At 48.9% G+C, this 24,420-nt stretch overlaps 1 protein-coding gene across 2 annotated transcripts in view; it reads right to left on the reverse strand.

Annotated features, from left to right (window-relative positions):
• Window positions 1-843: 843 nt before the first annotated feature.
• Window positions 844-24,420, reverse strand: part of NIPAL3 (NIPA like domain containing 3) — a 48,697-nt gene continuing 25,120 nt past the window's right edge. The window contains exons 5-13 of one of the 2 annotated variants that reach the window (XM_049617789.1): window positions 22,899-22,958; window positions 20,529-20,674; window positions 16,763-16,859; window positions 14,531-14,666; window positions 12,397-12,485; window positions 10,912-10,975; window positions 7,774-7,868; window positions 6,295-6,432; window positions 3,045-3,137 (exon numbers count right to left, since the gene is read on the reverse strand). In XM_049617789.1, the coding sequence (XP_049473746.1) occupies window positions 6,323-6,432; window positions 7,774-7,868; window positions 10,912-10,975; window positions 12,397-12,485; window positions 14,531-14,666; window positions 16,763-16,859; window positions 20,529-20,674; window positions 22,899-22,958 (797 nt within the window). In that variant the 3' untranslated portion in view covers window positions 3,045-3,137; window positions 6,295-6,322. Of the gene's footprint in view, window positions 3,138-6,294; window positions 6,433-7,773; window positions 7,869-10,911; window positions 10,976-12,396; window positions 12,486-14,530; window positions 14,667-16,762; window positions 16,860-20,528; window positions 20,675-22,898; window positions 22,959-24,420 lie in introns of both variants that reach the window. The other variant, XM_049617788.1, reaches the window with a different exon arrangement.

Consider the following 24,420-nt stretch of genomic DNA (forward strand, 5'->3'; position numbering starts at 1 on the left):
GGCCTCCTTTCCAATCAGCATTGATCCTGTCGTTCTCTTCCTCATGGATCATCAATGGCTCCCATGCCCACTAAGATGCACCTTGGTCTCTTCTGTCAGGTATTCAAGGCCTCCATGATTTGGCCTCCACTGGTTATCTTTTTTTTAAAAAAAAAAAATTTTTTTTTTAACCTTTATTTTTGAGACAGAGAGAGACAGAGCATGAACAGGGGAGGGTCAGAGAGAGGGAGACACAGAATCTGAAACAGGCTCCAGGCTCTGAGCTGTCAGCACAGAGCCCGACGCGGGGCTCGAACCCACAGACCGTGAGATCACAAACTGAGCTGAAGTTGGACGCTTAACCGACTGAGCCACCCAGGCGCCCCTCCACTGGTTATCTTTCCGGGTTCATCTCCCACCACCTTCTCTGTTTCTCCTTTGTCAACACCCACTCCCTATCACTGTGCCTTTGCAAATTCTGGTCCCTCTACCTGGGGTGTGTGTGTTGGGGGGAGGGGGTTGGTGCTGGTCAGCCCTAACTTCTATGCTTTGCTCAAACCTTAGTAACATTTGCCCCCATCAATGAGTGGGGCCCAAAACATCTCCAATTCTTTTTATTTTTAAAATCAATTGATGGGGCACCTGGGTGGCTCAGTCGGTTGAGCGTCCAACTTCGGCTCAGGTCATGATCTTGCGGTCCGTGGGTTCGAGCCCCGCGTCAGGCCCTGTGCTGACAGCTGGGAGCCTGGAGCCTGCTTCAGATTGTGTCTCCCTCTCTCTCTGACCCTCCCCCGTTCATGCTCTGTCTCTCTCTCTCTAATATAAATAAACTTAAAAAAATAAATAAAATTAATTGAAACTGAATAGTTTCAGAAATTTTAATTTTTATTCTAAGTACACTCTACAGGACACTCTGCGTGCTGTCCTGAGCCAACCCGGCACCCCCAAATCACCTTCAATTCTGAATACCCTGTTCCAGGCTTGGGGTCTGACCTTAGGCAGCGCCCCCTCCCTCAAACTGTCCTTTTCCGTGGCCCAATGTTGCAAGGTGCACCTCTCCAGGCCTGTCCTGCCACGGTTTCCTGGGTATGTGTCTTCCTCTGCTGGTCTGGGGAGGCAGGAACCATGGTCATTCTTTGTAGCCTTCACCATCCAAATGCTTATTAACACACAGGTAATGCCTCACAAATATTGTTGAACTGAGTTGACACCTATCCTAAAGAAAAAAGGTCACCGTCTGCTGCCTTGTTAGGCATGGAAGACGCAATACAGAAGTGGTTAAGACACAATACAGAAGTGGTTATCACAGGCGACAGATGCCGGGTTTTGAAGTCAAGGTACTAAATCAGTATTAAGCACAATCCATAAAGGTTAATGATCTATCAACACTGGTCTATTAACACTGTTATCTTGTCTATTAGTTAAAGACTGCCTAGGGAAACATCAAGTGTAGTTCTAAGTAGTTATCACTGGATGGATGAATGCCACAGATCCTATGGGAATTATTTGACCTGCCAAGTGAACCCTAGACGGGATACAAGGAATGCTAATTATGACTTTCCAGCCAGGAGTGTGTCAGCCCCCCGGGGGTTGTAGCAGACCGTCTCTCGCAATTATTAGGCTTTTGAGGTGTGGGATTCTTGGATTACATGCATCAGAATGACCTGTACTGCCAATTAAGAACGCAGACTCCGTTTCTGGGCCATTCCCACTTAGAATATCCGCGCTTGGGGTGTAGGAGTCTGCATTTTAAATAAACTCCTTAGGGGATCCTTATGCTAAGATTTGCAAACTCTTGCCGTTCTCAAAAGTACAGTCAGTCTAGGGGAAGACAATCACGTGTGTAGCCTGAAAGAAAGCAGCAACCCTTACCGAGAATGCCCGCTTTTCCAGACATATGTGGGACCATATGAAAGGAGGACCCAGCGTCTCTATCAGCTCCAAGTTAATTAACTAATAATTCAAGTCTGGTTTGTTGATCTATAAAGGAGAGGATGGAGGGGGAATGATGGAGGCTGTCTCTGAAATAAGAGCCCCCAGGCCTCCCAGAGGGCATTGGTGTGCAGGAAAATACACAAAATAAAAGAGCCAGATTTTCTGTCTATCCTTTTGTAAGTGATGCGACCACCTTTTGTAAGATGGGAAGGGATGTTTCTTCCTTTTCAGGCTAAAGTATCATTACCGCTGCTCCAGAACGTTATTTCCCTCCTTCTCTTAACTTCTCCGTTCCTTTTGGGGGGTTAAAAAAAAAAAAAAAAGGCAATCATACAGTTCACAGAACCAAAAACAAATTAGCTTTCAAGCGCGGGTGGAATATGAACACATCAAGCACGTTTTCGCTAGAAAGGCACAGACAACCGGAAGGGGCACACGTGCGTTTTCTGCAGGTGAATGACAGAAGGGTCCCGGGGCTGGCCCGCTATGCCATGTGAAGACAACGCAAACGTTATGTGAAAATATGGAATCGCAAGCGAGATGGGGAGGATCAGGCAAGGGGAAGACTGGATTCAGGGGTCTCCAGCCTCTCCCTCGATGTGGAAAGGAGAGGGCAGGACCTGTCTTGTTTCAGCTGCGAGGAATGTGGCAACTTGCGGTCACCGACGGGGGATGTTCAGTTACCGTCCTCGGGGATGATGGGGGCTCTCCCAACCCGGGGGACGGGGGCGGGGGGGGGGGGGGGGGGAGCGGAACTGGGCGGGGTCTGAATCCCGCACTCGCCCCACCCACCCCGGAATACTGCTTTCACCCTCCCCCACCCCACCACCACCCTGGTCATCCGGAATCTCCAAGCCAAGATAATATATTCTTTGCCAGAGACAAAGGCTCTCCCAGATCCCCTTCTGGAGAGTTCTCGGTTAAAAAAAAAAAAAAAAAAAAGACTCGAAAGGCAAACTTCAGAATTCAGGGTTGAATCACTATCGGCAGGGCTTGAGCAGTTATAAAGGGAGCAAGGTGGGCTCATTCCTTCTTGGTGTGTTCCAGGACTCGGTAGGGAACCCCGGGGGCAGCCCCGGAGCTGTGTTCTTCTTGCATGACCGGAAGCGTGGCAGGAGCGCAGATCTCAGAAATGTTGTCGTTGTTTTCCAGGGCCCCATAGGAAAAAGAAGCTTTGAGGTCGGGCTGAACCGTCATTCCCTTGTCATGCATGTTTTGCATACCTGAAATGAAATCCATTTTCTCCACATCATTACGTGGTAAGGGGTGGGGGTGGGGCACAGGAGACTGCGTCTTCCTCCACCCCATCGCAGGCTAATTATAGTGCTGGGGGCGCCGATCACGTGCATTGCCAATTTCCTGAATGCTTTCGATCGAAAAAAGAACATCCAGAAATATGTGCTAGAAATATTACGGTTGCTGAGCAACCGGGGACGAATCTTCAGGAAACAATGCACACAGACCAGCCATTGTCAAGAGAGACCATGGGGTTGGCCTAGCACGAGGTGGGAACGCGTGTTTGGGCCCCAGGGGGAGCAGAACCAGCACCGTGCTTCGAGCGTGGTAGATGCCAATACTTCCCTGCGGAATTAAATCAGGATCCAGCACGTTTCATTATCCCCCTGGGAGAAGAGGGAGGGTAACTTTCGTGTCATGGACACGCGGCGGTGCCGGACGCATCAGGACACTCAGAAGGCGAGTTTTGACCTTTAACGTTTAACATCCCTGATCCGCATAGAGGGCAGGTGCCATTCTGCCTACCGCTTCTGGGCACATATTGATGTTGGATTTCTTCTTACAGTTGAGAACAGGGACTTTACTCCTGAATTCCGTTAGCCTTGCTCTACACTTTCCCCATCAGGCAGGACCTGACCTAGGAGGGCAACTCTCTCCCTGGCCTGGGAATTGAGACTTCACATTCTCTTGCCGCTAGGCTGTCGTAGGAAACTGAACTCAAAGTGTCCTCCAGGAAACTATGAAGGCAGTAACAGCAGGTGCCAGACTCCCGACTGCGCCCAGGCTCTGGGCTAAGCGCTCTACATCACAATGGTAACCACAGGGAGCATGAGGACCGCTAACGGGTACTGAGTGTTGAGCTCCTGGCAGAAAAAAAGCTTGATGTCATCTGATCCTCACAACTACTGATGAGGAGGAGAACGAGGCGGTTAGAGGTTATAGAACTTGCTTGAGGTCCCAAAGCCCGCAAGTGGCAGCGTTAGAGTTTAAACTCGGGTGGTCTGAGCGCTGAAGCCCACACTCTTAACAGGAATGCCGTGTGGCCGCCCTGCGCACTTCCACTTAATACCCCCCCCCCCGCCCCCCAATCCGAGCCTCATTATCCGGATGAGGACACAGATTCCAAGGGGTGAAGTTACAAAAGCTGAGGGGGGTGCCTGTTCCTTCGGGAAAAGGGTGCGCCTACCGGGCACGGCTTAGCTGTTGGATGTTTTCAAAGTTCTTAAGCAGCAGGACTACACCCACAGTCTAACAATTATGGGTTAACTGATTTATGGAAAATGAGGGCGACGTCCACCATGGGGGCACTGTGAGACCTCTCAGTCAGAGGGTGTTAGAAAAGACTTCCAGGGGGGCGCCTGGGTGGCTCAGTCGGTTGGGCGTCCGACTTCAGCTCAGGTCATGATCTCACGGTCCGTGAGTTCGAGCCCCGCGTCGGGCTCTGGGCTGATGGCTCGGAGCCTGGAGCCTGCTTCCGATTCTGTGTCTCCCTCTCTCTCTGCCCCTCCCCCATTCATGCTCTGTCTGTCTCTGTCTCAAAAATAAATAAACGTTAAAAAAAAAATTTTTTTTTAAATAAAAATAAAAAAATAGAAAAAAAAAGAAAAGACTTCCAGGATTTGGATTTGTGTTAGGTGATTTGGGGGAGGAGTTTTCAGGAAGCAGGGCTTTGCTTTGGATTCGATACTGTTGGGAAGTGGAACTAATTCTGTACTTGGGGATCTGAATAATTCTTATCTGGATGGGGAGAAGACTGTATTGAGACTCATGTTGTGATTGGTAAGGAGGCAGCAGTCACTTGTGTTAGGTGGATGGTCAGTCCTCTGTGGATGGGACACTGTGCGTGTTTTGTCTGTGTTCATACAGGACAGTGGAGTGGTCCTGTCTGTATCTTGATCTACCGATTTGGAGGGACCTTGTCTGATGTTGATGTGCTGTGAAATTGTTTATTTTCAGGCAGGGAGTGCTAAGGTCCAGCAGTGGCTGCCAAGGCAGCTCCCAGCTATCGGGCTGCTTTTTCTTTTAAAAAAAAAATTTTTTTTTTTTAATGTTTACTCATTTTTGAGAGACAGAGGGAAGGGGAGAGAGAGAGAGGGAGACACAGAATCTGAGGCAGGCTCCAGGCTGTCAGCACGGAGCCTGAGGTGGGGAACCCATGAACTGTGAGATCATGACCTAAGCTGAAGTCGGGTGCTTAACCGACGGACCACCCAGGTGCCCCTGCTTTTTCCTTTTTTTTAGAAACTGAATGCCTCTTGAACTGTAGCTACTGGTCGGTTGTGAAGGTCAATCTAGGTAGGCCAAATGCAAGGCTCTAATGCTGACCAGGGAATACAGGTAGTAGGAAAGGCACTGGGTTTAAACAGTTTTATTATTTTTTTTTAATTTAATGAATTAACTAATTTATTTTTAAAGTTTTTAAAATTTAAGTAATTCTTACACCCCATGTGGGGCTTGAACTCATGACCCCGAGATCAAGAATGCTGTGCTCCACCAACTGAGCCAGCCAGCGTCCCCCTCCTTTTTTCTTTTTTTTTTCTTTTTTTCTTTTTCATGTTCTACCTGGCATCAGGTTGAACACGTGTTTGAAATTTTCAAAGATTTTTTTTTTTTTAAAGCAAAAGGGAAGTGAAACCAAACTGAACCAGTCATCTACCAAGTCGCAGACACTGTGCAAGGGAGCCTTTCACATATTATCCCACTACCCTGAGAGAAGGAATCCCAATTTACAAGGTCAGAGGCCTCGGCCTGTCCAAGGACATGCCCAAGGTCACACAGCGGGTGGACATAGAGCTGGGATCGGAATCCAGGGCACCCGAACTCCAAGCCCACGTGGCACGGGACACGTCCACTCGGAAGTGTCTGACACGCCACGGCAACAGGGCAGGGTCTCCTTTCATCAACCTCTGACTTCCCACCCGTCACAAGGTACAAAGAGGAAGCCCAGAGCCACATCCACAAACAGACCACAGAATGTTGATATCTAAGATTACCTTAGGTTACCTTCTATTTTCCACTGGAAAATACATCTGTATATATGCATATACAAGTACTCATATAGATATATACACATACACAGTTTGTGAACACACAAACACACATGTACATACACATACTTGCACACACACAGAGTTGACACCTCACCTATCTGGAATTCAGCTATCCAGCGCCCTCATCTATCCGGGACACAGCCGAGAAACAAGGAAGTAAGCAAAAAAGGCATCTGAGCAGCCAGATTAGATGTTCTCGAAGTCCATGCACTAAAGCTCATGCACTTAACTCCTAGGAGAAACCGTAAGGCCCCAACTCAGAGCTTGTTTATCTCAATTTTATATACAATTCGAGCACGTTGGGTCAAATGAGAAGTTGGACCTGGAGTTGCTGTACACAGGCAGGCTGGTAACAGCACGGATGACAGACGACAGCTTGAGAGCAAGATGAGGAAATAATATAAAAGAAGACACACAAACCATAGGGCCATTTAGAGCAGGGGCACCTCAGTCAGCCCTGAGAACACAGCTGTATCCCAGCGTCCTTTATTAAGGACTACCGGATGCCTTCAGTGTGGTTATAGTTTGTTCATTAGGCTGTCTTTTTAAGAAGTGTTTTTTTTTTTTAATGCTTATTTATTTTGAGAGATAAAGAGAGAGAGCGTGCGAGCCAGGGAGGGGCAGAGAGGGAGGGAGGGAGAGAGAGTCTCACACAGGCTCTGAGCCGTCAGCACAGAACTCAGCTTGGGGCTTGATCCTATGAACCGTGAGATCACGACCTGAGCCAAGATCAAGAGTCGGACGCTTAACCGACTGAGCCACTCAGGTGCCCCTTCATTGGGCTGTCTTAACGCAGGGTGGGGATTATGATCTGGAGAGAGTTCCGCCGTTATATCTAAAATAAAAATTAATTTTGAGCTAAAAAGTGAAAGCAGGTGGTCACCGGCAACCCCCAGAACTTAGGTGGGCAAACCTGGATGGGGCTGGCCCAGTGTCTTAACTTTTCTCATCTGGGTCCCTGGAGAGGCTGGGCGGGCACGCCCCAGTTCTCCACAGCCCTCACGGCTCCCTTCTGTGCAGTGCTCTACTGATTCACGGATTTGTGACTGTCAAGGACGAAACACATCTGAGCCTGTGCTGCTCGGTGTGAACCCCCAGCTCCCTGGGAAACTAGGCTTTCCAGAACAATCCACTCCCTCGTGGAATCTAAGGAGTGAGGTTATAGTATTTGAATTTCATTCATCCTATATTCTTTCCCCTCTCTGGTCGTTCTATTCCAACGGGATGAGCGGAGTTTTCCTTTCACAGGTACGAAGCCTGATGGACAGATCATAATTCTATCCAGTGTGAATCAGGATTGTCTTTAAGAGATCCCAGAATACACACGGGAACTGGCGAGATGGGCTCAAAACCAACTGAGGCACCTCAACCATTGCCTCCTATCTGGCACAGTGAGATTTAAAAAAAAGAGAGAGAGAGATAGAGAGAGAGAGAGAGAGACAGTCACACCATAACGGCACAGCACACCTTCCCTGTACCAAACCCAGCAGAGAGCCGTCTCTTTTTAAACAGGAAGTAGCAGCCATTCTATATGGATGGGCTGGCAGCTGGACACATGGGGTTTTAACGTTACCTGGCATGGCATCCATGGAAATATAGGGCTCAAATGGAATGGCCTTCTTCCTGTTACGGGTGATTAAGAAGACACCCAAGAATGCAATGAGGCACCTGAGAACAGGGGCAAGGGAGGGAGAGAAAAAAGGCCAGAGTGAGGTTGGGAGGGCTACTTTCAAGCCCAGGTGAGGGGGAAAAGAGGGTCACAGGCCACAGGGAGGGGGTTTGCTGCTGAACAGCCCCAGGGAGGCTGGGGGGCCTGAGATGGGTGGGGAGCAGACTGGAGATAAACGACGGCCTCACACACCCTTACGCTCGGCACCGCGTTAATCAGGATAAATTAATTAGACTCTTCCTGGGCAAAATGTCTTCCCTTCCATTTGGCCTGTGTCTTCAGAACTTCCCTTAAAAAATACTTTTTTAATGTTTATTTATTTTTGAGACAGAGAGAGAGAGAGAGAGAGAGAGAGAGAGAGAGAGAGAGAAATGAATGGGGGAGAGGCAGAGAGAGAGGGAGACATAGAATCCAAAGCAGGCTCCAGGCTCTGAACTGCCAGCACAGAGCCCGATGCGGGGCTCAAACCCACGAACTGAGAGATCATGACCTGAGCTGAAGTTCGGATGCTTAGCCGACTGAGCCACTCAGGTGCCCCCCAAAATATTTTGTTTAAATCAAAAAAATTCTTTGTGGCCTAAATTCAATTAATATAGGAGAGAAAGAAAAAGTGAAAAAGCCCCTGATCTCCCCCTAATCCCACCCCCATCCCCCTGCAGGTGTATATTCTTCTAGAGTCTTTTCCTTTTTCCCTAGAGTTTAGATAAATAAACACGCTTTCTAAAATCTGAGGTGTGATTTACATGCGGTAAAATGCACAAACCCTAAATGTAGCGCTCGATGAATTTGGTCCGTGTGGACACTCGTGTGATCGCCACACAGGTCCACAGAGGAGACATTTCCATCCCCTCCACCCCAGAAAGTTTCCTCACGTCCCTTCCAATCCATGCTAACCCTGCCCCAGAGGAAGCCACTGTTCTGACCTCCTCTATCACCCAAAACTTGATTTGCCTGTTCTTGAACTTCTTATAAGTGAAATCATACAGCATGTATATACTCTGTCTAGTTTCTTCCACTTAATAAACTTTTCATTATTTATTTATTTATTGTTTGTTTGTTTGTTTGTTTGTTTGTTTTTGAGAGGAGAGACAGAGCACAAGAGGGAGGGGCAGAGAGAGAGGGAAACACAAAGTACGAAGCAGGCTCCAGGCTCTGAGCTGTCAGCACAGAGCCTGACGCAGGGCTAGAGCCCAGAAACTGTGAGATCATGACCTGAGCCAAAGTCAGATGCTCAACTGACTAAGCTACCTGGGCGCCCTGCTTTTTAAATTAATTTTAGAGAGAGAGACTGTGAGCAGGGCAGAGGCAGGGGGTGGGGTGGGGTGGGGGGGGAGAGGGAGAGGGAGAGGGAGAGGGAGAGGGAGAGGGAGAGGGAGAGGGAGAGGGAGAGGGAGAGGGAGGGAGAGAGAGAGAGAGAGAGAGAGAGAGAGAGGATGTTAAGTAGGTTTCACTTCACGCTCAGCATGGAACTCGAAGTGAGACTTGATCCCACGACCCTTGGATCATGACCTGAGCCAAAATCAAGAGTCAGATGCTCAACTGACTGAGCCACCTAGGAGCCCCTACTTGATAAATGTTTTTTTTTTTTTAAATTTTTTTTTTTTAACACTTATTTATTTTTGAGACAGAGAGAGACAGAGCATGAACGGGGAAGGGTCAGAGAGAGGGAGACACAGAATCCGAAACAGGCTCCAGGCTCTGAGCTGTCAGCACAGAGCCCGACGCGGGGCTCGAACTCACGGACCGCGAGATCACGACCCGAGGTGAAGTCGGCCGCCTAACCGACTGAGCCACCCAGGCGCCCCACTTGATAAATGTTTTTAAGGTTCATTTACCTTATTGTATATATTAGTAGTTCATTGGTTTTAATTGTTATATTGAATCCACTGTCTTAATATACTATGTCATTTGCTTTCTACTCTCCTGTGTATAGACATTTGGGTTGTATCCATTTGGACATATGATGAATAAAGCTACTATAAATATTCAGGTACAAGTCATTTTGTCAATGTGTACTTATTTGTTTTGGGTATATATCTAGATGTGGAGTTGCTAGATCATAGGGTAGACTATACATTTTTTTAAAATGTATTTTTTTCCATTAAATATATCCTAGACATGGTTCTATGTCAGTACCTATAGACTGACCTCAATTTTTCAAAATGGCAGCATGGTACTTTATTATATGGGTATACCACAATCTATTCAGCCTGTATTCTATTGCTGGGTATTTAGGCTACTTCCAATTTTTTGCTTGTACAATTAACTTTTTAACTAAAAAACAGCCTCATACATGTGTCTTTGCGTCCCATTTCAATGATTTTTCCAAGATAAGTGATTAGAAATGGAATGTTGCATCGAACATCGCTCACTTACAATTTTTATTGACATTGCCAAATTGTCCTCTGGCGTTAAACATCCTCTCGGTGTGGCCGAGAGCTGGTCTCCTCGTCCTCTCCTCTTGCCAACATGGCTATTATTAATCTTGCTACTTTTTGCAAAATGATGGCATCTCATGTGGCTTCAAAATGCATTTCTGGGAGCGGGGGGGACCTGGGTGGCTCAGTCAGTTAAGCATCTGAGTTTTGATAGAGGCTCAGGTCACGATCTCATGGTTGTGGGATCGAGCACAGTGTCAGGCTCTGCACCGAGTGGAGCCTGCTTGGGATTCTCTCTCTCTCTCCCTCTCTCTCCTCCCCTCCCCCTGTTTCCTCCCCTCCCCCTCCTCTCAAAAAATAAACTTTAAAAAAATGCATTTTTGTGATCTGGGGTGAGGCTGAGAGTCTTTTCATGTGTCAAAATGGGATCTTTTCAAAGTGACAAGGAGATTAGAGCCCAAAAGAGAAGAAGGGGGAAGGAGATAAAGCCCTTTGGGAGGAAAAGCCTCACCCTCCGGAGGACAAAGCTCCACATCCTGGCTGTTCCCCGGGATCTAAAGGATTGCCTGAGAGGCAGAAGCAATAGTGGGGCCAGAGAGGCAACCTGCCTGGAGTTCTCTGGCCCCAGGCAATGCCCCAGGCCAGACAGCAGGACGTAACTCACCCCAGTGCAAACATACAGATGTGTAGCGCATCCTCCCCGATGAAGTCCAGGTAAAATACTGCGCCTGGAACAGCAGAAAATAGGAAATATGGGTGAGCTGTTTTCAAATCACCTTCTTGCCAGTCTGTCTAGCATTTGGCTAAACTCTCTTCCCTGTAGGAAACCAAAGTGATCAGAAACATCATGACCGGCAGGGTAGATGTCAGAAGAGTGGAATAAAAGCCATTTCGGGGCGGGGGGAGACAGACTGTCTTCTCTTTCTCCTACACTCCTCTTATCTCCATCTTGTTTTTCTATAGAGTTCTCATGGACCCTGCACCCAGCCTCCCCCAATTAAACACACTATAAACGAAACTACAGACTTTCTTTGCCAGTTTTTATATATTCCCTTCCCCCGTCTTTCCTAAGAGGGAAAGGCAAGGCTTGGTGTTAAACTGTCAGAGCTCTCTAACCTCGCGTGGCCAGCAGATGGCAGGCCTGCAGGCCCGCTCCTGCACCGGGAGCCACATGGGCCTGGCTGCCCTCACCCGCCCGGCAGCCTGCGTCTGTCTGGACTCATTCCACCTCCCGGGGCTTCATGTTGTGTCCCTGAGCTCCTGATTCCTGCCCAGCTTCTGATCATGCTGTTGGCTCTTCCTTTCAACCCTGACTGGACCCGAGTTCTGGATCATGACTTAAGTCTGTGCAGCGGGCTCACTTTCTGGCTGCTCTGGGTCAACGCCTCCCGGGATCCCGGGTCCTGCTCTCAGCACAGGCTCTGGCAGGACGTGTGCCTACCTTGCCCCCACCTCTGTGAGCAGGATTTGGCACGCTTGTCTAAAGGGCAGTGCAAAACATCTGGCTTTACGGCCGGGCCTTCCTCAAAGGGAGGCACACTGTTCTTATTGGCCTTATTACCTCGGAGATTTTCATCTCCATTGACCCTCAAAAACAAACACACTCTGATATGCTTGCAGCCTCCGAAGCCACCTCAGAAAGAAAAAGTAGGGGTGGAGTAGAAGAAAGGGGGCCTGCCAAACTGATGACGGCTTACTCAGCACCTATTACATTACAGATGCTTCATCCGGACATAATCTCTAAAAATTATAGAGAAGAAATCTGTGATCACTTAGCGGAGCTAGCAGATGATGGCAAAAATTGCTGGAGAAACTTTGTGCCAGTTGTACAAAGCACAGCTTGTGTGTGTTTCAATTCTAGGACGTGAGTGTTATTCCCATTTTATGAATGTGGAACTGGGGCTCAGAGAGGTTAAGTGATTTTCCTAGGGTCACACGGCTCTGTGTCTGTGCTAGGGTGCAAACCCAGGTCCCTCTGGCCCGAAATCCTGCACTTCCTCTATGGCGTCATACACGACTCTGAGAGGTAGAACAAGTCAGCAGAACTAGAACTGGCCTTTTGAGAGAGGCAGAGCCCCGTCCCTCCCCACTGGGCTGATGTCCCTGCTGCGCAGGTGGGAGACAGGAATCTAGCGATCGCCACCCTTACCTGCTGTGATAGCAATGGTAGTGGACAGAATGTAGCCCACGCTGGCAATCAAAGAGGAGTCGTACATCTGTGAGGCTTGACTTAAAAACCTTAAACACAAGAGCACTGTGGTCAGTGGGCATGTCAGGAAGGCTGAGGCGAGAGCTGATGACAGTAGGCTCGGTTTGAAAAATGAAGATGGAGCGTGAAGGAACATCCCTTGGGTTTACAAAGATGCCACCCCTGTGCCTCTCTCGGTCTGGGGTCCACGCTTTTGTTCCCATTTGTCCCCTGGACAATCCTGTTCCCCACGTGGGCCACGCCTTCCCGGTCTCATACCTCTCTGGCCACATGGTCCTCATCACCCGAAACGCCCTTCTCACGCTCCTCCCGTCACTGTCGCCCGCATCCCCACCCCACTAAAAAGAGCCACTTCTGTCCTTGTATACAGTCCAAGAAACAGCACTTAGCACACTCTGCCTATTGCTGTAATTATTAAAAAAAAACACAACAACTTTTTTAATGTTTATATTTGGGGGGGGAGACAGTGCACAAGTGGGGGGAGGGGCAGAGAGAGAGGGAGACAGAATCAACAGCAGGTTCCAGGCTCTGAGCCGTCAGCACAGAGCCCGACATGGGGCTCGAATCCATAAGCCACGAGATCATGACCTGAGCCGAAGTCGGCCGCTCAACTGACTGAGTTAACTCAGGTGCTCCTGTAAATTATTTTTTTAAAACAAATTTTCTTCTTAATGCAAAAATAATGTGCTCGCTGCAGTAAGCACGGGAAAGAGAGAGAGAGAGAGAAATTAGAATCATTCCTAATCTCTCCATCTAGGATGAACACTCCCTCATCTCGGAATATATTCTTTGTCCGTTCTCCACACAGCATTTAGTTATTACTACCTAGTTGCCTACACCATGACACACATCCCACTCAGTTGTTCTCTTCCGTTAGTGTGGCTGCCCTTCCCCCTACCCCAGGGCTGTGAGTGTCCTGGGGACAGCGACTATTGCTCAGGCCTGTGTGTGCAGACCGGCCGGGCACACAGCCGGCCCTTGGTGGATGTGTGCTGACTGGGTGAGTGAGAAGGGGGAGTGGGCATCGGATTCATCTCTGGAACCGTGGGGTGCTCAGCACAGAGCCTGGCGCTGGGTCGGCTCAGGGGTGATGACCAGAATCTCTGTAGTAGGACTAAAGACAGTAAGAATCCACATAATAGGGGTGCCTGGGTGGCTCAGCGGGTTAAGCATCTGACTCTTGGTTTGCGCTCAGGTCATGATCTCATAGTTCCCTGGGTTCGAGCCCCACTTTGGGCTCCGTGCTGACGGCGTGGAGCCTGCTTGGGATTCTCTCTCTCTCTGTCCCTCCCCTGCTCGTTCGCTCTCTCCCTCTCTCTCAAAATAAATAAATAAACATTTAAAAAATAAGCGCCATAATAATAGTCATCATAATCATAAAAGAGGCTGAGATGTTGTGGACATTACTCTGGGGACGGTACTGAGCGCTTTATGCGATTCTCTTAGGTCGGGGCCGTTGCTGTTCTCACTTGCGGACAAGGAATCTGATCCCAGGGAAGCTGAGGGAAAGGCCTGGAGGGGAGAGGCTCTAGAGCCCAACACTCAATCCGGTCCCAGGCCGTCGGGGGCCCTCTGCCGAGCACCAGGTCTCAGACGTGGACAAGGCCCAGGCCTACCCTTAGGACCACCGCTTCCGAGAGAGAAACGATCACCTCGCTCTACGGGGAAGATTTCTTGGGGGCAAGAAATGGCAACTTTCTGTTTTCCACCTAACAGGTGGCTCCTGGGGGCCGCACAGCTTCAAGAGTCCACGAAGCAGACGCCTGCCTGGGAGCAGATGGCAAGCGAGGCTGCCGGTGATCACACATTTCTCCCATCTTGAGGCGGCGGGGGAAAAACAACGTCCCTTCCGGGCTTCGTCTTTCCGGCGGCACAGAGCCCCGCCCCACCACGTGACAGGTCGGCCAATCAGCGACCCCTCTCCCCACAGCGGCTGCCAAACCTTGGCGGCAGGCTGTGTGGTGCGATCGATCGTTCTGCCTTCCCTACAGCTTCCGAAACAGAGCAGATCGGGCCCAGCGCCCGGAAGAGACCTGCGTGCAGAGGCCCGGCAGGAAAAGGGTCTGCGACTCACGCGGCTTGGTAGACAGCGGTGGCCACCATGCACACGAACATCACGTAGAAGATGGGGTAGTCGAGCTGCAGGTTCCCCTGGATGGACAGGACCAGCATGCCAGCCACGGCCTTCACTGTCACCACCGTCATTGAGCCTGCAGAAAGTGAACAGGAGGGACGGATGCAGGGAGTCGCCCGCTGAAAGTCAGTTTATGACCCCAAAGGACTTGATGAAAAATATGGAGCACTGGCAGAGCCAACCCAGTGACCGACGTGGCGAGAAGAAGCCGTTTGCCTCGGCTCTCTTACGCCCCTTCCATGAGCTGCCCTATCTGTGCTGCTACATCCAAGAAGAGAAGAAAGCAAAATACCAACAGGCGTCTCCAAATGTCATTTCCAGAGTCCAGCAAGAAAGGGCACTGAGTCTAAGTCTCTGAACGCGAGTGGCAGCGTTGTGCCTGGAACACGGTAGGAGGTCAAGAGGATCTCTGAATGGATAAATGAACTTCTTTTGAGTATCATTCTCATGGCAATCACAGGGAAAAGAAACATGGTGTGCAAGGAGCTCTATTTTTTTTTTTTTAATGCTTATTCACTTGTATTAAAAAAAAAACAAACAACAAACATTTTGTTAGAGGTCTCTGGATGTTTTGGAATCCTACTCCTATGTGCCTGCACATACTTTTCCGATAATACATGTTTGTGTATTTTAAAGTGATACCCATGTACCACTGTGCTTATATGGTATTTACATTATAACACAGCTGCAGGAGAGATCATTGCTCACCTCACTGTGGAGACCACTGCTTTACCCAGTGGTGCAGAAAGCACTGCTAAGCCTAAACTGTCCGATCCCCCTGCCAGAGGAGGAGTGAAAAGAAACCACTGCCAAGTATGGGTACTAATGGAGCCCTTTATTCTGGCTGAGATGCTCTGCTTTCCCATTTTTCTTGGCTTCTGCTCCTTTTCCCTCTTGCTAACAACCCACCACACACAGCGGCTTCTGGGCCCCTCGGCTACCTAGATGACGGTTGTCAAACAGCAGCAGCCAGTGAAGACAGGCACTTTCGTGAGGGTGTCCTTGCTGGTGAGAAGGGGACACAGGGAGAGCAGCCAATGTGCCTTAGGGCCTTCTGGCCTTCCTGCTCATCAGAGAGAACGTACTGGGACCCTGACCTTCCAAACTGCTTTGCAAACAAGATCACCAAGGAAGGGACCGTCACTATAAGTTACTGCACGGACAAACCTCTAAAATATGCTCAGTGAAAGACACCAGTCACAAAAAGCCCCATTATTAGAGGATTCCGTTTATATTGTATACTTCAAACAGGTGAATGTTATGGTGGGTAAATTATAGCTCAATAAAGCTGTTTTTAAAAAATCAAAATGCTGCAACCTTGGCCCCTGTGGCCCCTGTGTGGCTGACAGCCTGTGATTGGTGTGGAGGCTCGGTGTGGGAAGGACAGAAGGGCGGCAACACGTCTTGGGCACTTGTGCCGGTCTCATTTACCCCTGCTCACCGGCCCTGAGATTGGGTGTTCTCCCAGGCCTGTTTTTAGAGGACAGCGTGGCTTCAACAGGAGGGAGTCACCTGCCCCAGGCTACAGAGTCCCCAGGAGGCAGCAGGAGGCCCCCCCCCCCTCCCCCTTCTCCTTCCCCTGGAAGTCTGGACACATCTCACAGCCTGATTAGTATATCACACTCTATGTGGGATCAGGCCTTGCCCCAGTCTGATTCGGGGGCCATTTCCCACATTGTGCCCATCCCTCCCAAAGGAAAGAAAAAACAGGTGAGAGAGCAAAATCGATTCCTGCTTTTGAATTCAGCACTCCTTCCCAGCCCGACAGGCTTCCATGAAGCCTTAAGGAGGCAGCTGTTGGAGCCTGCCCCACCGCTGACTTCTCTGAAATAAACTCTTACCCCCCCTCGCCCTTACCCTGCTGTCCTCTTCTTCACTGTAATCACCACCGCCCAAACTTCTCCAGGATCTATGCATTTGTCTGCTTGTTTATTAACACTCCCTCCCTTTGGAATGGAGGCCTCCCTAGGGCGGGGGTTTGTCTGTCTTGTCCACCGCTGTGGCCCCCTCTCTGGCACCGTTCCCGGCACTTAGGGGACTCTTGGTATTGGAGCAAGGACACTGAACGCAGTCAGCAGAGTGACAGAACTGACGGAAGCCACCTCCACTCGGCAGGGACCTCGTGGTGCTGCCCGATGGTGGCAAAACTCAACCACCCAGACCCCCACTCACCGAGTAAGGCCACGAGGAGAAGAATCACGACGATGTTGTTGGCGTTCTTCTCCTTGTAGAAGTACAGCAGCAAGCAGAACAGAATGATCTCGACAAGCTGTGGAAGTCAGCAGGCGGGGAGGTCAGTGGTGGCCGTGGGTGTGGGCAAGCCTGGGAGGCCCTGCTGGGCTGGGCTGGAGTTGATGCTGCTGGTGTCACTAAAGTCACGGAGTTGAAAGTCATGGAAGGACTCAAGTCTCTCAGAGTTGACAGGGGATTGAAGCACCCAGCATTTCCCAAACTCTCCCGTGGAAACGGGAGGGGCTCTGAGTAAACTCTGAGTGAATCTCTACCCTCTGGGTAACACTGATGAGGAGGGCTCAGGGCTCCCACTGATGAGGGGTTCGCTCAGGGCTTTGAGGAGGGTGCGCTGGTCTCACACACGTCCTGTCTTACACGGCCAGGATTCATCAGGCTGAGGTTTCTCCCCACCTCACTGCTCCATGGGTAACCCCATTAAAACTGAAGGTGGGTCAACGAGGGAGACACTAGGGACGCCTGGGTGGCCCAGTTGGTCAAGCAACCGACTTCGATTCAGGTCACGATCTCACAGTTTGTACGTTCGAGCCCCGCATCAGGCTCTATGCTGACAGCTCGGAGCCTAGAGCCTGCTTCAGATTCTGTGCCTCCCCCCTCTCTCTGCCCCTCCCTGTCTCGCACTCTGTCTCTTTCTCAAAAATAAATAAACGTAAAAAAAAAATTTTTTTTAAATAAATGAAAAAGAAAAAAGAGGGAGACACTGTTCACTGAGGAGAAGAGCTCTTTGGTTGAAGTAGAACCTTTGGCTTAAGTATACGTGCCCCTGTCCCCTAACCAGGCCTTCAATGTGCGCGGCTTGGTGGGGTCGAAAGAAAGGACATTTGGAGTCAGGGAAGCCCAAGTTTGAAATTGGATCTGCTTCTAAAATGGTTGTGTGGCCGTGGGCAAGTCACTTAACATCTCTAAGCCTCGATTACCTCATCTGTGAAATAGGGATTACGATTCTTACTTTGTAAGGCCATAATCATCGCTAACGCGTAACGAACTCATAAAGGCGCCAGGCACCTTGTAAACACTGTGTCTAGACTAAGGTCGTTAAATCAGCACAATAATTCTGTGAAGTAGGCACTGTCGCAGTGCTAGCTAATGAAATGGCAGAGCTGGGATCCGAACCTGGGCAGGCTGGCTCCAGGGCCCGTGCACTTTCCCACTAGGCTACGCTGCCCGGATGCGAGAGGCCCAGGGCCTAGGGTGTAGAAGGCACTCATAAAAGGCAACGCAGAAACATTAACGGGCATTTCGAAAAATTTTTAAATTCCTCATAATTAGAGACCATAAAAAAAAAAACAAAACCCCAGCTGTTTTCATTTTCCTGTTTCTTTCTGCCTTTGTTGCAGTGAATACATATTTTATCTGCTTGTCATCACAGTCCGTGCGCAGTTTTGTCCTGGGCTGTTTTTAGTCACCAAAAACAACTCTCGTATTTTCTGAAGTTGTCATAATTAACATACACCATCAAGCAGGTGCAGTTGCTCGTCAACATTGCTAACCATCGTGCGTGCTCTCAGGGGGCCCGGTTTTCTAGCCACTCTTCACGAGGCTTAAATGCGTGCTGGCATAGGCTTGGTGCTGCTGCGTACGTGACCTTGAGTCCCGGGAGCATGTCTCCTCTCTTCCTTTCTTTTTTTTTACCGAAGTATCGTTGACACACCATGTCGCGTTAGTGTCAGGCGTACAACACAGCGACTGGACAACTCTATCAACTCTGTGTATCATGCTCTGCTCACAAGTGCACCTGCTGTCTGTCTCACGTGCACCGTGTCTGGCACACAGCAGATACTCTGTGAATGTTGACCGAATTGGGCCACATGTCTCTAGCTGGCGGTGTTAGGTTACAACAGAGACGTACTCACGTCAGGGACTGAAATCTATCAGTGGGAGGGAGAGGGGGCAGGGGCAAAGGCAGGGAAATAAACAGCTCCCGTCAAGGAGAGGTCAAGGCCAGGTACCCCACTAGAGAGACACCCCTTGAGTGAGCCAGTTCGAGCCACGCTGGAGATCGGGGCCTGCACAGAAGCCCTATGAGCTGCCCTAATGTTACCTTTCACTTATTCTAATGCTAAGATCTCCTACGGGTGGGGTTTTCTGCCATTTTTTGTGAATATACAATGTATGCTAATAAGCATGTGCAGCTGAACCAAAGTGCCTAAGAAACAGAAAATGCATCCGTTCCTTAATGTGCCCAGCTCCCTGCCCTTGCCCTCCAGCACCCTGCATAAAAGCTTCCTGCCCTAACCCCACCGGGAGACAGTGCTTTGAGAGCTATCTCCCTGTCTCCTTACTTGTGACAAGTAATAAAAGGTCTTTGCTTTCAACACTTCCTCGGGTTGTGTTCAATTGGATGCACCCCAAGCAGCGACCCCTTGAGTTCGGTTACAGCGGCAATGCCTTGGAGACACAAGGAGACAAACAGAGTAGGTCACTGGGCATCTGCCAAGGGCTGGGTGATTGCCGCACCACCTCACGTCCCCCAACCACCAGCCCCGGGCCAGTGACTCCCACCAAGCTTACGCAGAAGGAGGCAGAGCTTCCGGTTAGGCGACCTGGCCAAGGTCACACAGCGCATGACAGATTCAAGCCCAGGACTCCCTAGGAGAAAACTGTGTTCTGGGGTTAAGCTTTTCCTGAAGAGGGGTGTTCTTTGGCTCTGTCCTGCCAGAGACAGGGTGTGGAGAAGTGGCAGTCTCCACGCCCACCAGCTACACGCTGGGGCTGGCTGACGGTAGGGAGATGAAACAGTCCCAATCTGGGGGACATCTATCCTCTGCCTTGGGAGCAAACTAAGGAAAAAGGACGTTTCAGGCCTGTAGAGCAGTCCCAGGCTGCTCGTGTCAGAGGAAAAACAGTCAACACCTTCATCAGCGGGCCGTGGCGAGGGAAGGTGGTCCGTGAAGCCAGGCAGGCCCGACTTCGAATCCAGCTCTGCACTCGTGGGACTCTGAGCAGTCAACTAACCTCCCGACGCTTCAGTTTTCTCTTCCATAAAATGGGGAGAAAAACCTTATAGGGTTCTGGGAGAATTTGAGATGATACGCAAGAAAGTGTTTAGCTCAGTGCCTGCCTGGCACAGAACGGGAATATATACTGGCAGCTTATTAAATACCTTACATGCTTCCTCAATCAGTTTATTTGTAGACCTCACGTGGGACGTAATCGGGGCTAGGGGTTTAAGAGACAGTTTCCAGTGTCTCTGGAGTTTCTATTAGCTTCTAGCAGCTGTGTGATACTGGGAAAAAATACATAGGTAACAGTTCTATGACTGTTTAAAATGTTAAGTGTTTTTCTTACCTTAAAAGTCTTAAATGATCACTGGAGAAATTTTGGATGATGCATAAAGACACAGGTGAAGTGAACACTCAATCATAATTCCAGCTCTCAGAGACAATTATAGATAGAGTTTCTGTTTTCTCCATCTAGTCCTTCACATATACATTGTACACACACACCTACACTCTCTCTAAAAACTAGAATTATCGTATTGTATGTGCAGATTTAGACATTACCCAGGATATGAGTGAAAAAGGCATTTCCCATGGAGCACATCCTTGCCACAAGCACGGTCTTTGGTGCTGTGAAATACGTCATGATTCACTTGAATCCCCTATTGCTGGATATTCAGGTGTTCAGGGTCTAGGACGTGATGCTCCCTCCTGCCATCTTGGGTGGAAGGAACAACGGCTTCTCTTACCATGTACAAGAGAAAAGGCCAGCTCACGAGGTGCCTGGTGATGTTCTCGCCTGTCATCTTCTCGTGACTGTTGGGTGCGAATGTCACCAGCAAGTAGGTGCCCACGATGGCCAAACCGCAGCCAACAAAGGACAAGACGTAGCGCCCTGCAGAGAAAGGGAGGCTGTCACAGGGCTGGCGGCAGGTTGGGCCTCAGGCCAGCATGTGCTTCTGGTTGTTGTTGTTGTTGTTGTTGTTTTTGGTTTTTCTTATCTTCCTTATTGTTATTTAAAAAAAAAATTTTTTTTAACGTTTATTTATTTTTGAGACAGAGAGAGACAGAGCATGAACGGGGGAGGGGCAGAGAGAGAGGGAGACACAGAATCTGAAGCAGGCTCCGGGCTCTGAGCTGTCAGCACAGAGCCCGACGCGGGGCTCGAACTCACGGACCACGAGATCATGACCTGAGCTGAAGTTGGACACTTAACCGACTGAGCCACCCAGGCACCCCTTCCTTATTGTTATTTAAAAAAAATAACATGTAATGTTGAAAACATTTTAGTGAGGTGGGGCATGTATACAAAAAAGTGCCCGATGAATTCTCACAAAGTGAACACACCCACGTAACCAGCACCCAGATCAAGAAAGGGAACGTTAGCAGGACCCCAACGTCCTCCCTTGTGTCTCCTTTGAATCACTAGACCGCGGCCCCGGGAGAAAACTTTGACTTCTAACAGGTGCTGACAGTTTGCCTGGTTTTGTACTCTATCTACGTGGGCTCACACACTACGTTTCCTTGCGTTTGGGTTCGTGCAACATTAAGGTTTGGGAGCTTGTGAGATTCATCTGTATCCTGGTGTGGGGTGTAGGGCTGTACGGTGTATCCATTCTGCGGCTGATGGGTGTTTGAGGACTCTCCAGTTGTTGGGTGATAACAAATAACCAGCTAGGAACATCCTTGAGCGTGTCATAATGACCTTATCCTTTCCCGTCGGCTGGTTAACCTAATCCCAAGAGATCGGTCCAAATACTGTCAATATTCTATTCCACAGACCTGTCAGAGGCCGTTAGAGGGGTGGGGAGTCTCTTGCCTCTTCCCCTGGGTCCTGTCACACTCCAGATGCACCCTGGGGATTTTGTGAAAAACCTCTGGAAGTCCAGCCCAGATCCAGGCAAGCTTTGAAAAGGGCTGTGAGTTCTGACCTATGCCTGGTTACCACAGGCCTCTGGATTTTTGTGGGATGGAACTAACTATATATTTCATTCCATTGTCTCCCAAAAAAATGTGATACCACATCACATGTCTTTAATTTTCATTCTAGGCCTCATAAGGTGCTCAAAAACCAGTTGTTCATTTGTTCAATGAATGAATGAGCCACGGTTAAATTCAATAATGAGTTCTGTGCTAAGATATACAAGTCTGTTGTCTTAAGTTTTCTTCAGGCAGGGAAAGGTCTTACTTAGCTCCATGCCTGTGGTGAACAGCACAGGTCTAGCATTGGGTGAATGTTTGCTGAATTTAATGGAACTTTATGCAGGACAGCCATGTACAGTTGTATAAATTGCTCACTGCCTAAGAGCACCTAGCTGAAGAGGTGATGAGGGCTAAAATCTAGCCCATGCTCTGCTCACCAGGTCACGTACCCATAGACCTACAGCTGTCCAGAGGGGCCATCTTTTTCCAATTTACATAGGGCACTGCCTGGACTAGCGTGTCTCTTATACCAGGACCACCTAGAGTGAGCCTGGAAGGCACATTAAACTCTACACTGGTCTCAGAACCAGTCCAGCTACCCCTGCACCCTTCCTCTGTCATCGGGACTCTACCGCAGATCACTCCGAGCAAAAGACTCTTGGCATCGTATGTTTGCTGAGCAGTGTCAGATTCTTTTCTTTTTCAAGTCTTCTGGCCCTGTCTTGCTCTTATCCGGCACCAACGATTCGGAACAGTTGTTCCCAAACTTGGCCACGTGAGCAAGTTCATTTGGCTGCACACTCTAATCTAGTTTGTAGAAGGAATAAAGCATAACTTGTGACCTCTTGTCTTTGACCTCCATGTTTGTTTCCCATTGCTTTAGAACTCATTTAGGGAAAGAGGGTGCCTTTTTTCAGGCCTCCTAAAATCCCAACAGTAGATGCTCAGTAAATATAGATTGAGTGGAATGAATGAAAGCCCTTTTTAAAAAGTCTCGCAGATGATTTTGTTGTGCAGCCAGATTTGGGAACCACTGATTAAAAAACCCAGCTCTCAGGAGCCTGATGAGGGTAGAATATAGAAGCAGAGAAGGGAGCAGGAGACAGATGATCTCTAAATTGGGGTGAGCTGGCTTCATAATGAACAAACGGCACAAGCGTAACATTAAGAACGGGGACTCAAATCAGTGAACTTACTCAGGAAGTCTTTAGGTTTCCATTTTTCTTTGATGAATATGATTCCTATGATGGCGCTAGCTACAAAAAAAAAAAAAAAAAAAATAAGTAAAAGCACAGGGAAAAGAAAATTGAGGTTGCCATCAGCCCAACAGAGTCCCTTTGCCCAGGCCCTGGGGTTGACTCGTTTGCCTTGGAACTTGGTACTCCCTTGGTACCTCTCCCTCATGCTCCCGTCCCCAAAACTCAGTCCTTCTGGTTCCTCTGTTATTCCACCTCGGAAAGGGAGGCTCCTCTCTGAGCCTTCCTGAGGATTTCCCACAGGCCCAGGAGCGCTGGCGTTGAGTACTTGCAGTGTGACAGGTGATTTGCACAAGTCGTTTCCGGCACATCTACCCTCCGAGGTGGGTGCTATTATTCCCATCTGAAAAACGGGACACTGAGGCTACGAGAGGTGAAGGACCCACTCAGGACCGTGCAGCTGGGAAGGGCTGTCGGAGGCCAGGGCTCCTGCTCCTTCCACTGCCATGACTACCTCTGACACTTTCCCCTGGTTCTTCTCTGTCCCTCTCAAACTTGCAGGTTACTGCTCGGAAGGGTGGGGCTGGCATTCACCGTGAACAGACCCGGGTGGCCATTCTCAGCGCTGCCTCTTCTGGCTGTGTACCGGTGGGTAAGTCGCTACATGGGAGTCTCAGTCTGGATTCAGCTCACACCAGCTCGCTGCTTGTTAAATACGCAGGAAGCCACTGTGGTTTCAGCCATGGTGGGCTGTTAAATCAGCCATGGTGGGGGTGTTTGCTCCATATAAATTGGAATTCCTTCCCTCCACTTCCACATCCTCCTTTTCCTTCTCTCATTTTCTCTCTTCGAATGTTGCTTCATCAGCATACCAATGAAAATACCTACTTCTCTGAGTTATAAGGGCAATTAAATGAGATAATACATGTAGATAATTTGTTACACAGTAAATGCTCAATAACTGAGCTATTATTACTATTAAAGTGCCTGGAATAGTGACTGTTAAGTAATAGGTGCCCAAGAAACTGTAGTTATTATTTTAATGTTTATTTATTTTTAATATTATTTTTTACTGGGTGACTTAAGAAGCTCTGAGAGCCCCTTGCTTTCTAGTGGCTGATGCCTGAGAACCCAGCATTACAATTCAGATTCTTATTGTTAAGAATTTGATTATTGAATTACTAAATTATTAAAATTCAAAGGCAAATATTTAAAGCACTTGGTCACCTATGTCTCATTCTGAGTAAAGGTTCTGAAGTCCTTTTCAGATCAGCAACGGGCAGAAGACAAACGTCAATACCCGTAGGGGCTGTGTAATAAAATAAACATAGAAAGTGGGCCAGATAAGACGACAAGGAAAGGCAAGGATTGGGGTGACCTCTGCCACAATTAAAGGCGTTCAGATTATATTTTATTTTTTAAATGCTTATTTATTTATTTTGAGAGAGAGAGAGAGAAAAAGAGGGAAAGGGAGGGAGGGAGGGAGAGAGAGAGACAGAGGGAGGGAGGGAGGGAGAGAGAG

This window comes from Panthera uncia (genome assembly GCF_023721935.1).
Source record: "Panthera uncia isolate 11264 chromosome C1 unlocalized genomic scaffold, Puncia_PCG_1.0 HiC_scaffold_4, whole genome shotgun sequence".
Lineage (NCBI taxonomy): Eukaryota > Metazoa > Chordata > Mammalia > Carnivora > Felidae > Panthera > Panthera uncia.